The sequence below is a fragment of the Solanum tuberosum genome, unplaced genomic scaffold, assembly GCF_000226075.1.
Source record: "Solanum tuberosum cultivar DM 1-3 516 R44 unplaced genomic scaffold, SolTub_3.0 scf00277, whole genome shotgun sequence".
NCBI classification, from domain to species: Eukaryota; Viridiplantae; Streptophyta; class Magnoliopsida; order Solanales; family Solanaceae; genus Solanum; species Solanum tuberosum.
This window is the reverse complement of record NW_006239197.1, coordinates 291,414-304,362: the sequence shown is the minus strand read 5'-3', so window position 1 is coordinate 304,362 and position 12,949 is coordinate 291,414. Positions and strand designations below refer to the sequence as shown.

Genomic DNA, 12,949 nt, shown 5'->3' with positions numbered 1-12,949 from the left:
GAATATTTTTATTGTATAATTATAAGTGTATAGGACGAATATATATGTATTTGCATGTGTATATACAATTTTCTCTCGTTTTATACAAATAGAAACGCAATTTATACACTTCTGTTGTATAAAGCGAGAGAGGCGAGCACAGAGGGAGTGAGCGAGAGAGGAGAGTGGCGAGCGAGAGTTTGAGAGAGAGAGGCGCTGACAAACAGTTTGCTACAGGACACAATTAAATCAAAGTGTGATTATACCATTTAATTTGAATTAATAGTTTGCCATTATGTACAATTTTCCCTATTTATTTCTACACAGATAAACCCAAATGTTTTTAAAAAAATTAACACGTACGCAAGAATAATTATTACTTAGAATTTAAATTATAAATATTGTTAAGAGTAAATAACTTTCTTACTCATCATGTAATTTAAATATATCTCTGAATAAACCTCTTTAAAATGTGATAATTATAATTTCAAAATAAATTACGTTACATGCTATAAAATATAATAATAATCTAATTGTATAACATGTAATAGTAATCTAATTGTGTAAGAAAATTTTACAATAATAATGTATTTATACCCTCTTCATTTTCACCCTTTGATTTCCCCTTTGTCTTCCATAAACGCTCGAGAGAGATTTTTCATCCTATTTTAAAATTGATATCTCATTTTTTTTTCTTCTTTTAGCCTGTCTCAAATTAAAGAATGGTATAATTGGATATCATGTTCATTTTAAAAGAATAACTTTGATACTTGCAATATAACTGACTTTTAATATGATAACGTTGTGATAAACATTTTCTAAGACGAAAATAGTAGTACCTTATAGGCTTTTGTTTTAAGCAAAGCAAAGGTGTCATTTACTTTTTCTCTAGAGAAGTACCTTTTTGAAAGATTTGGTGCAAAGCAAAAATATGTTTTACACACTGTCAGTAATTTCTTGGGGGTGTTTTTTCGGAATAATCCAAATTTTTTTCAGTTACCAAATAATATTATTCTGACGAAAGTACTTTGATATTATTTTCACGTTTTTCAGAAAAAAAACTTAATTTAATCGAACATTTGTTCTTTGCTTGGTGCTCACCTTTAGGTACTTTAATTTTCTTCCCTGACACTTATGCTTTGCCTTAGTTTCAAATAACATGCATGTCCAGTACAGTACAATTTCCCTTATAATAATGCTACGAATTCGCAAATAATGTCTTTAATTCATCAAGGCATGCATTAAGGTTAAAGATGGCGGAAAAGTCTGAGTCTCTGGAGTATACACCAACATGGGTTGTTGCCGTTGTCTGCTTCATCATTGTTCTCATTTCACTTGCTGCTGAACGTGGCCTTCATCGCCTTGGAAAGGTTGGTCTCTACTTGTTTGACTTTAATTCGTGTTATATAACAATAGTAAAGTGATTGTACGTTCTGTTACTATATATTCAATAGTTGATCGAGTGACTATATATATATATATGTAAAATTTTCTATATTATTGTGTTAATGTATATGATATATATCATGTTGTTGCATACAGTTCTTCCTGCAAAAGAATCAAGATGCCCTATTCAAGGCACTCCAGAAATTAAAAGAAGGTTTGACACATTCTGCATTTTTCCTCACATTTTTTTTAAAAAAATAATTGAAAATTCATTTTAAATTTGAATTTGCAGAATTGATGCTTTTGGGATTTATTTCATTACTATTAACGGTGTCTCAAGGGGCAATAAGCAAAATATGCGTTCCTGAAAATATTTCAAAAGTAATGCTTCCATGCAAGCTTAAAGAATCTGCAACTTCTAATCATCTCATCACTGGGAGACATCTTTTAGCTGGATCTAGCGGTGCAGAACATTGTAATCGTCATGAGGTAATTAATATATATACATGTTAATAATGATTATTTTCCTTTTTAACGAAGAATATTAGTGTTATTTCAATTATAAATTTTAAATGAAAAGTTAATTTGTGTATTTTGAATCTTTTTTGTGCAGGGAAAAGTTCCACTATTATCGTTGGAGGCATTGCATCAACTACATATTTTCATATTTGTATTGGCAGTCACACATGTGATCTTCTGTGCCACCACCATGGTTCTTGGAGGGGCAAAGGTATCTTTACAAAGAAAATAATCATTTCCAATTTCCTGAAAGAAACATATTGAGAATACATCTATCAATTCACATTACTAAATAAAACGTGAATTTCTGATGAATATTCTATTAAAAATTGATTTTGTCGTTAAGGGATTCTATCGGAAATATTGTTAAATACTTACACACATTGAATGTTTATATCAAATCAATTAAAATTATCATGATTAAGTGATTTAATAAAGTAAAAATATGCATTAACCATAGTTAATTAATAGAAGTAACTTATGCACATATCCTTTCTTTCTTTAACCATATTGTGGTGCATAAAAATGTATATTTTATCTTACGTATGTGTCTTTTTCTTTCTTTAACCATCTTATGGTGTGTAATTTATATTTTTATTCATGTTATGCATTTATTTATTTAATATAAATAATTGATTCACGTAAAATTGTATCTCTGATATGCTTGATAAGTGAAAACTAAGCGAAACTTAGCTTATAAAGTCTCATTAATTGTTCATGAATCATGACCTTGATTGGTGTTGACTTTTATTTGTTTGTTTTATTCAACACACTTACAATTGTAAATATTGGTAGCATTTTTTCCCTAGTCAATAACAATTCTAATTAGTATTCGACTGTGTAATGTAAAATTAACCACTTAACACTTATTACTTCTCTCTCATTTATTTATTTTTTTGCCTCAAATAGATACAACAATGGAGACACTGGGAGAACTCAATTCAAAAGCAATCAAAACCACATCATGGTATAATTATATTAGTTAATTATTGTTTACACACTTTTGTCTGTAATTTTCCTGAATTTTTTTTAACGAATTATTACCATGATATTTTCTATGTGTAGTGCATATTCTCCATATTCAATCATTTGTGGATAGAGCTGGTAGACGTTGGAGAAAGTACGCTCTCGTTAGTTGGACGGTACGATATTTTATTTATTAAAGATCGATAATAGTTATGTATTACTCAAAGAAAAATGACGATTTTTCATGTGTATGAATATAATATAGGTGGCTTTTTTCAAACAATTTTATGGTTCAGTAACAAAGTCGGACTATATTGTCTTGCGGACTGGATTTATCAAGGTAAGCAATACTTAATTCTTTCTATTTATCTTTCATTTTTAGAATTACCGTGTGTCAATTCTATGATTTTAATTAGTTGGAATTATATAATTCTTTTTTTTATCGTATGATAATAGAAACATTGTCCATCCAATCCTAAGTTTAATTTTCACAAATATATATTGCGGACACTGGAGCATGATTTCAAAAAGATTGTCGGAATCAGGTAAATTAACACTACATATACTAATTATATATAGGATAATTACTTTGTAATTTTCATTTAATTATGTTTAATCAAGCTAATTTTACCCTTTTTGGAAATTGATCTTGAACAGCTGGTACTTGTGGCTTTTTGTTGTTCTGTTTTTGTTGATCAACATTGCAGGTATTAATATCCTAAGTAGTATTAAATCTTAAATTTTGGTACTTTTTTAAAAAAAAAATCCTACTATTATAGATGTTTAACTTTGAAAAATGAAATCTTCCTACGGTTTAAAATATGCAGGATGGCACTCTTACTTTTGGCTATCATTTTTACCTCTTGTTGTAAGTGACCATTCTTTTCTTTCCCAAAAGAAAAACTGGGTTTGTTCCATCCATTTATCATTTCAAATTGGGATCGATTATATGAATCACCATTATCCATATCGCTTCATATAAATATTTTTGACAAAATTTATGCAGCTGCTACTTCTAGTGGGAACAAAATTGGAGCACATAATAACAGAATTAGCTCAAGAGGTTTCAGAGAGGTCATCAGTAGTAGATGAAAACACACCAATTAAACCTTCTGATAAGTTGTTTTGGTTTGATAGTCCAACTCTTATCCTTTACCTAATCCACTTCATTTTGTTCCAAAACTCCTTTGAGATTGCTTTCTTTGTCTGGATTTGGGTAATAACTTTTAACTTCTTTCTTTCAACCTAACTTCAATCACTTTTCTTCTTCTTTTCTAACATGAAAAAACTATGTTATTTGACAACTCTCTAGTGTACTTATGGATTCAAATCATGCATCATGGAAGAATTGGGTTTCATTATTCCAAGACTTATTATTGGGTAAACTCCTCAAATCCCATAGAGATATAGTAATACGTTTCTAGCTGAAAGTGACCATGTAAATTTTGTGGTGTGACAGGGTGATTGTTCAAGTTCTTTGCAGTTACAGTACTTTGCCCTTATATGCTCTTGTAACACAGGTAAATACCTGACTCACTTCTGTTTACACAGACGCCTCTTTCTTATCGAATACTCTATTTTTTCCTTTTTTTGAGCATGTGCATATTTGACTTGGACACAGATGGGAACCACGTATAAGAGAGGAATATTTGGTGAGCAGACAGAAGATTCTGTGATGTCATGGGCTGGTTCATCTACCCACAATAGGATGGTCACAGAAACACTAGAAAGCATCACTGTTTCTAACAGACCTGCATGCAATGAAATTCAAGACATTTCATCAACTGTTGAGCTTTCTAATCCAAACAAGCCTCATACTACTCCTTAATTGTACAGTTACTGGTTTTTCTTGAGTGTAAAAGAATAAGGATGAACAATACATTATTTTCTAAAGAGTAAACATGGTTTTCTTTTCACTGAGAGAGAGAGAGATGTTCATGCTGCCTAATCAAATGTTGTCTTCATTTTCCAATATCAATTAGTCCAGGCAGCATCTCTAGTTACACAACACGTACTTTTTTTTTTTTTTTTCCAATAAGCATCTTCCAATTTTCTAGTTACCAATATGGAGGGATGCATAAAACATTTCCCTCTTTGCCTCGAATTATTTACACACTAGTTTCCTCAATGAAGTCCAAGGTTAGCATTCCTCTTACTACAAAGTTGACCAAACACTAGAAATTTTGGAGTTTTGCATTGGAAGAGTCTCCAATTCTAACCTCCCAAGATTAGAGGTAGAGCCTTCGCCATTGTTTTCTTCTTCACTTTCAAGTTGCCTCAGAGTCCTCTTGGCGTAGACTGTGAAAGCCACTATGGTGACAATTGCTATAATGAAAGAAATAACATTATAGACAATCTCAACTGTAGTCAGATGATGGTTCCCATATTGCACATCCGCAAATGTCCTAATTAGGCGACCACTGCAGACAAATTGCAGGAAGACAGAGTAAGCAAATCAGCAAATAAATATGGAAAAGAAGGGAGGGGTGAGGTCTGGGGTATCAACCTGTAGATGTAAATGAAGGATTCAGGAGCCATTCCTGCAACAGATCCCCAAAAATAAGGCCAGAACCTCATCTTTGTCACCACCACTGCATAATTGAAGACTGTGTATGGAAATGGTGAAATCCTAAATATCGCAACCACACGGAATTGATGAAACCAACTCCCTTCTCCCACCAGTCTAATCATAGCTGCCATGTGAGGCCATCTCTTCAACCATTGCTGCAGATGCAATCAGAAAAACAGCTTGAAGTACGATACAGGAAATTACAATACCAGTCCAGAAGACCAATGAACTAATAAACTAGACAGGATGTGTAGGTATCTCACATGAATTCTATCTCTGAAAAACAAGCCAACGAAATATGGCAGGATCATCCCAACTGTTGTTCCAGCCATTATAATAACAAATCCAAGACCATACCCAAAGATCATTCCAGCGAGCCACATTGATGGTCCAGAAGGAATTAGGAATACCGGAAACAGTGCCAAAGAAGCTACAAGTACGAGGGCAAGAACTGGACGTCCAAACGCAGTGGCTTCCCAATGTAGGGTTGGAATTAGAATCTATAAAATTTAAGAATGCAACGATTAACAAGAAACTTAATTTATGCATCTTCTATCACCAGAAAACAGAAGAGGAAAAATAAAACAAATATTGCAAGAGTAATGCACTGATTAGCTACAGACAGAGTCCGGTCTCCGAGAATCTTGAGCTGAATCACACTATTGTTTTACCTTGATAAATAACAGGTAAGTGTTATCTTTTTGAAACTGATATTTTTTTTTTTGAAACTGAACAAGTGTTATCTTTCTCCACCTCCATTTTCATTATCAATATTTTGGTGCAGATCACAAAATTAATCAAATTAATATGCAAATACCCGATTCAAAAGGCTAAATATTACATATTCATTAGTGTCTAGAAATACTATATGCACTGTAATGTAACATCTGTTGACAGAACATGATCAAATCTCCCAGAATCTCATGCCATTAGCCAATTTTAATCAACATATGAGGATGCACATATGACAAGTCGTCAAGTAAAATCCACCTCAATTTGTTTGGCATTGTTTGACTAGACACAAAATTTTAAAAGAAAGGAGACCTTTAAAACATAAGCTAAAGTATGAAATACCAAAAATACTCTTGTACCAAACAGTTTCTTTTATACTCAGTGAGGCCAACAAGTCTGCCAATGTCAAGTGGAATGTTAAAGTAACTAGTTTCTAAAGATGGAAATCTGTCAACCTCTTGAAAAAATCGAAATATGTCAATCTTTTTGGACGGACAATTAATAAAGTGCACCAACCAAATTAGGACATATAGTGTACGTAGATAGAGGCATGATACCTTCTCAAAAAAAAAGGGCACTCCCCATTTTATGGAAACTAGTAGAATTATCACAGAGAAAATACACCATATAATGGCCTTGATCCACCATACAATAGCCTCTTTTCTAGACTGTGATTGGGATTGTGAAGTTTCAACATCTGTTCTTTCATTTCTTATAACAAGCCTCACATACTCGCTGTCTTCCTTTACATGACTCTCGCTGCTAATATTGGCTTTCTCCAAATCATCAGTCGACTCAGGCTTCATTGTTCGACACCAGAAACCTGTGAGATGAAAAGACAGATACACAAGTTAAATATCTACTCACATACACGTAAGATATTCTCATACTTATTCACAATTTTGAAGCCCATATTGTATCATAATAAAAAATAAAAAAGGATGAAGAGGACAAAAAGTTCCATTATCTATCAAGATAATAAAATGAAATGGTAACTATTAACTATATCGCAACATGAGCATATTTTTTTTAGACTGAACATGATTAAGATTAGTTCAATTACACTAAACCCGGTCTGCGTTTTCCAATTAGCCCCAACAAAATGAGCCTCCAACAAATACTGGAATTATGAACAATGCCATTCCACCAAAAATCATGCATACATCTGCATTGACAAAACATACATGTTTCTCTGCACAAAAAAACAAAGGAACTAGTATTCTGCTCCATAAAATCCATTAATGGAACTTATTCAGAAAAAGGAATTCTGTGAAGGAATTCACAGTAGCACCAAGATAAGAGGCATGTCCTAAATAGCCTCGACCCCCTTTTGGGAAAGTTTCCCTCCTATTACCTTAAAAGATCAAGAATAAATAGCAGCACTACATCTCAGATGTTTAAAGTAGTTGAGGCGGAAGATTTTGGTTTGACATTTCCCTTTCAAGCACGTTCAAGTTATGTGTTAAAACAGACCTGCTAACATTTACTTCACCAAGAACCAAGAGCATACCATTTCATTATTGGTCTTGCATAAAGTAATCAAGGAAGCTGGTAGAGTGTGGAGGCCAATAATTTATACAACTGATTCCTCATGATCTCATAACATTCAACTTTTGAACCCTCCTCCACCCTCACTATCCACCACAATACATGCCAATAGAATGGAAAGGAGGAAAGCTCACACTGAACTTAGCTTATATAAAGTTATCATATAAACTCAATGTCCCACTACACTGCACACATATTGATACTTGGCAGACCATGTAAGGTACTATCAAGCAATCAATATTATTCAGACTTTTGAACAAATTAAAGATGGTGGATTTAAATGACTTGTTGAGTTTACGAATTCCTTTCCCAGAGTGTGCCTTGAAAAAGAATCAATTTAACCAAAGCTAAAAAAATTCTGGACTCCACATTCTACATTCCTTTTTCTTTTTTTAATTAAGTGGTACTAATAACAGCATCAAGAGGATGCAAGAATTACAAGATATGGCATTTTGAGCTTACAAAAAATCCATGGTTGACTATACAAACTATCTAAGCTAGAACTAGGGTTTAGGGAGTTAATAAAGTCCTGATGTTGTTCAATTTGTTTAGTTGGTCCAACTTGTATCCTGCTATTAATGTAGAACCAAATTCTATATTCTTATAATCTAATCAAGGTACTAAGAGGGTGTTTGGATTGGCTTAAAAGTTGGTCAAATCTACTTTTAAGTTAGTTTTTGACTTCTGGAAGTGTTTGGCAAATATAAAAAATAACTTAAAATAAGTTAGGAAGTGTTTGGCAAGGTCAAAAATGACTCAAAAATCAAAAATAGGTCTCCCCTACTTTTTATTTTTTGACTTAAAAGTCATTTCAGTTTGACTTTTTATTTTTGACTTAAAAAAAGCTACTTTTTTTAAGCCAATCCAAACGGGCTCTAAAAGGCATGATAAAGGTGATAACAAAATTTGCTAGGAGGAAGGATATACACAAAAGCCTATTTAAAAATTTGACAGGTCAACAATTAGAAACTCTAAACCACTGAGACTTTAGAGCCCATGACTCCAAGATCCTCAAACTGAGACATATTTTGAACAGATATGCTGGACTAATCCAACTGGACATATCAACTGATTTCTCAGGTGCTTATTCTTAGATAACTCCATAACGAGCAAGTTCAAGCTTGCATCTCAAATATTAGGAGCAAGACATGATTTGAACAGTCAGATTATGTTACACCATCTAAGTAGGAAGTTTTCTATGCAGAAATCTTTGGGTAATAACAGCTTGCAACAGTCAAAACTGTCTAAGCAAGGTACCGAGAGTTAAAACAATTGATCCATTAAAGAATTTTAGAGGGAGAAAATTAAAGTTACAATTGCAACGAAACTCATTTCCAGGTTGACAAAAGAGGTAATAAACTAGTTATCCATTGAGCTACGGGAACTTACTAGAAATATAATTGAATACTTTCTCTTAATGTCCAGCTACATGCTCTACTCACATCAAGTGAAGGAATTCATCCAAACGAGATTAGAGTATATCTTACTTGATGATTTTACCCACCTTACCATGTTTGTAAAGGTTCAGTTTGCCATACTCTATTTCCTACCCCTTCACTCCACCATTATAATATATAAAACTTAAAACAACATAAAAGGAATTTCTTATTTGATATCATTAGTATTTCCATCAGTTTCCAAAAACTAGAACCATTATTGGTTCTATGCACATAAAGAAGCAAATCAGCGTTTGTTTGTGAAAACTGCGCAATGCAGAAATCTTCGGGTAACAACAGCTTGCAACAGTCAAAACTGTCTAAGCAAGGTACCGAGAGTTAAAACAATTGATCCATTAAAGAATTTTAGAGGGAGAAAATTAAAGTTACAATTGCAACGAAACTCATTTCCAGGTTGACAAAAGAGGTAATAAACTAGTTATCCATTGAGCTACGGGAACTTACTAGAAATATAATTGAATACTTTCTCTTAATGTCCAGCTACATGCTCTACTCACATCAAGTGAAGGAATTCATCCAAACGAGATTAGAGTATATCTTACTTGATGATTTTACCCACCTTACCATGTTTGTAAAGGTTCAGTTTGCCATACTCTATTTCCTACCCCTTCACTCCACCATTATAATATATAAAACTTAAAACAACATAAAAGGAATTTCTTATTTGATATCATTAGTATTTCCATCAGTTTCCAAAAACTAGAACCATTATTGGTTCTATGCACATAAAGAAGCAAATCAGCGTTTGTTTGTGAAAACTGCACAATGCAGAAATCTTCGGGTAACAACAGCTTGCAACAGTCAAAACTGTCTAAGCAAGGTGCCGAGAGTTAAAACAATTGATCCATTAAAGAATTCTAGAGGGAGAAAATTAAAGTTACAATTGCAACGAAACTCATTTCCAGGTTGACAAAAGAGGTAATAAACTAGTTATCCATTGAGCTACGGGAACTTACTAGAAATATAATTGAATACTTTCTCTTAATGTCCAGCTACATGCTCTACTCACATCATGTGAAGGAATTCATCCAAACGAGATTAGAGTATATCTTACTTGATGATTTTACCTACCTTACCATGTTTGTAAAGGTTCAGTTCGCCATACTCTATTTCCTACCCCTTCTCTCCACCATTATTATATATAAAACTTAAAACAACATAAAAGGAATTTCTTATTTGATATTATTAGTATTTCCATCAGTTTCCAAAAACTAGAACCATTATTGGTTCTATGCACATAAAGAAGCAATGCCACCAAAGGCATGCCTGTATGAAGCGGAATGACTAACCAACATAGAGAATCTGGAACCAGAACAGAACACCATTCGTCCTATTTGAGCAAGTCCAGTGATCATCACATTGAAGTCTAGCAAGAAACTACAACGAAATGATACTTCAAATTGGTGGAACCTCCTTAAACCAGGTGGGGTAAAACTAAGTAGGCATTCAGCCATACGATTTGGGAGCCTGATTGCAAATCAGCATTTGTTTGTGAAAACTGCACAAAATTTCAACTTCCAATTCAAATCCCAAATTCTCCAAAAAGTAGGATATGGAATTCCAAATTGTGATTTCAAATTTTTTTTTAATAAAAAACTTGACCCATAAGTTCATATTTTACAATAGCACACCCATAAATTTAAATGGGAAAATGGTTCAAAACACACATAAACTTGGGTCGAAATTGTTGTTACACACTCCAACTTTGCCTTTTTTTGTATTCTTGAACACCATGTCATTCAAAGTGAACTCTTAGCCTATTTCTGTACTTTAGATTCAAAAAACAACCACAAAATCACACACACAAAAAATAAGATTCCTAAGTTTGATACCATGTATAAGACTCATGTGTAAGAAATATTGATCGCATAAAGTGTACGAATGGGTTCATTAACGATTCACAGATGAAAAAATGGCAAAAAAGAAAGCATTCACTCCTCTTTTCTATCTTGCATCTATAGTATTTTCGCCTAGGTGGATTTCTTTCTCACTTGATAATGTTTGGAATCTTGGGTTACTAATTGGTGGAATACTGGGCAATCCGAATTTTCTTGAATAACATTCAAGAAAAGAGTCTTCTAGAAAAGTCAAAACATTACAAACAAAGGAATACACGAGTATGGGAAGTTTAAAATTATTTATAAGAAAAAATCTCAACTTCAAATCAACCTGATTTGAAATCACTGATTTCAGATCAAGATTTGAAATCATGACCAACACGTGAACTCCCTTTCAAACTTATACTGAATTTCTCACATGATGGGAGAACAATACATAAATCCTGAGCTCCTCTGTACTCACCAAACTAAAAACACCAAGACAAGAAATTCCAAAATAAAGCAAGATTTTTCTCTATAAACCACCAATAATGGAAGTATATGAAACCCCACTCTCTCTAAAAACCCACCATAAAAAACTCATGCTTTAAGAGGCAGTTGTATGATTTCTCATAATTAATAGCTTTAATTTTCACTAAACAAACACATATGCAAATAACCAGAAATAAGACACAAAATAACAAACAAGAAAACAAAAAGAAGTGATCCATGAAGCAAATCTTCACCAGTAGTCGAAAGATGGGAAAAGAGTACAAGGGTTTTCAAGAAAAAATTACCGGTGACCGGTAAAGGCAAAGTTCCGGCGAAGTACCACTATTTAAGGAGAAATGCTGGTACAGTGTGCGTTATTGTGCTTTCCTAGGCTTCTTTTATTAATCTGCTTTTCGGGAATAAATTGGTTCCGTGAAGGACTTCCGCAATTATTTTCCTTTTAACTATTTTTTATTTTCTCTTTTGGCTAAACTAACTTATGTTTATAAAAAAAAATTGAAAATAGTTGGTTGGAAAAGTATGAGAGCGTTTATAAAGATAATAATAAATTTAATTTTAAAATAGCAAAACTAGATATGTACTCCTTGTTTATCTAATCTACCATGCTTTTTTTCACAAATTATTTTATTAAATTTTAATTTTTTCGTTTCTATTTATATGTCATTATTTTAGATTTCACATCCCTAAAGAAACTAGTAAGTTTATCATTCTATCATTATTTAGTGTTCTATCGAAGTCAAGTTTTTAATAAACGAACACAAATTAATTTATTTTGATTAATTAAATTAATCATTTAGTTTTCTTATGTTGATCAAATGCATACTTTCAAGTTTCAAAGTTAATAACTTTGGATTTAAAAAAATAGTGTCATTTATGCATTGATTTTTTGTAGAATAACAAATATTAAAAACCATCCATTTTAAATAACGATGACATATAAATAGGAACGAGTAACATTTGCGGTTGACCAAACTTGTTCGTGATGTAAATGTGACGTCCAAAGAGGTTGGGGTTGCTTAGTAGTAAAGGAAGTAAGTTTTTTAAAAAAACTTTTGGGTGGATAATGCTTCTTTATAAAAGATTTTGCATCATTCTTTACTGGCCTACACTTTTCTGCATCGCATTTAATTTAGAGATATAAGTTTCATTAATATTTTGAGTATTTATGAACTTGGTTAATTGCAAATGGCTAAGTTTGGCAAATTTGACAAGTAGGCCGCCTTTTATAATTCTTCATGTTTGTCTAAACATAGATCTTTAACTTCACCTTAATGATAAAAAAAATTTAAAATAACACGAATAGCATCTGAAATTCAACTTCATTTTCAATTTTGTAACATTATAAGTCGTGTCAAGAAAATACTGCGGCCAGTAAGCCATATTTTTGTATTTTATTCAACTCATCTAGAAGTTGAACGTGTGCTACAATTAAAGAACTATTCATTCCAAGTTTCCTTAATACT

At 32.5% G+C, this 12,949-nt stretch overlaps 2 protein-coding genes across 4 annotated transcripts; one reads left to right on the top strand and one right to left on the bottom strand.

Moving 5' to 3' along the window:
- The first annotated feature begins 1,164 nt into the window (after nucleotides 1-1,164).
- On the top strand, nucleotides 1,165-4,881 carry LOC102596932 (MLO-like protein 13). Its single transcript, XM_006358430.2, has 14 exons — nucleotides 1,165-1,349; nucleotides 1,522-1,579; nucleotides 1,658-1,854; nucleotides 1,979-2,095; nucleotides 2,794-2,851; nucleotides 2,950-3,026; nucleotides 3,116-3,190; nucleotides 3,307-3,395; nucleotides 3,508-3,557; nucleotides 3,678-3,718; nucleotides 3,857-4,066; nucleotides 4,163-4,230; nucleotides 4,310-4,370; nucleotides 4,472-4,881. Exons 1-14 carry the CDS (start codon nucleotides 1,233-1,235, stop codon nucleotides 4,676-4,678), a joined length of 1,425 nt encoding a protein of 474 aa, XP_006358492.1. The 5' UTR covers nucleotides 1,165-1,232; the 3' UTR covers nucleotides 4,679-4,881.
- Nucleotides 4,644-11,933, bottom strand: LOC102597255 (uncharacterized). Of its 3 annotated transcripts, none has more exons than XM_006358431.2 (5): nucleotides 11,771-11,933; nucleotides 6,709-6,974; nucleotides 5,683-5,919; nucleotides 5,357-5,574; nucleotides 4,644-5,270 (listed from the first exon to the last, which is right to left on the bottom strand). In XM_006358431.2, exons 2-5 carry the CDS (start codon nucleotides 6,955-6,957, stop codon nucleotides 5,006-5,008), a joined length of 969 nt encoding a protein of 322 aa, XP_006358493.1. In that variant the 5' UTR covers nucleotides 6,958-6,974; nucleotides 11,771-11,933; the 3' UTR covers nucleotides 4,644-5,005. The 3 variants fall into 3 exon arrangements, with proteins under 3 accessions (XP_006358493.1, XP_006358494.1, XP_015169453.1); XM_006358432.2 differs by having other exon boundaries at nucleotides 11,806-11,933; XM_015313967.1 differs by lacking the exon at nucleotides 11,771-11,933 and adding an exon at nucleotides 10,446-10,633.
- Nucleotides 11,934-12,949: the final 1,016 nt, after the last annotated feature.

Bases quoted from the DNA above. Each gene is read 5' to 3' on its own strand.
- LOC102596932 (XM_006358430.2), top strand. From the start codon at position 1,233: ATGGCGGAAAAGTCTGAGTCTCTGGAGTATACACCAACATGGGTTGTT. The intron at 3,396-3,507 runs GTAAATTAACAC...GATCTTGAACAG, and splicing joins AAAAAGATTGTCGGAATCAG to CTGGTACTTGTGGCTTTTTG. The intron at 4,371-4,471 runs GTAAATACCTGA...ACTTGGACACAG, and splicing joins TATATGCTCTTGTAACACAG to ATGGGAACCACGTATAAGAG.
- LOC102597255 (XM_006358431.2), bottom strand. From the start codon at position 6,957: ATGAAGCCTGAGTCGACTGATGATTTGGAGAAAGCCAATATTAGCAGC. The intron at 5,575-5,682 runs GTGAGATACCTA...TTGCATCTGCAG, and splicing joins TTTTCAGAGATAGAATTCAT to CAATGGTTGAAGAGATGGCC. The intron at 5,271-5,356 runs GTTGATACCCCA...ATTTGTCTGCAG, and splicing joins TCCTTCATTTACATCTACAG to TGGTCGCCTAATTAGGACAT.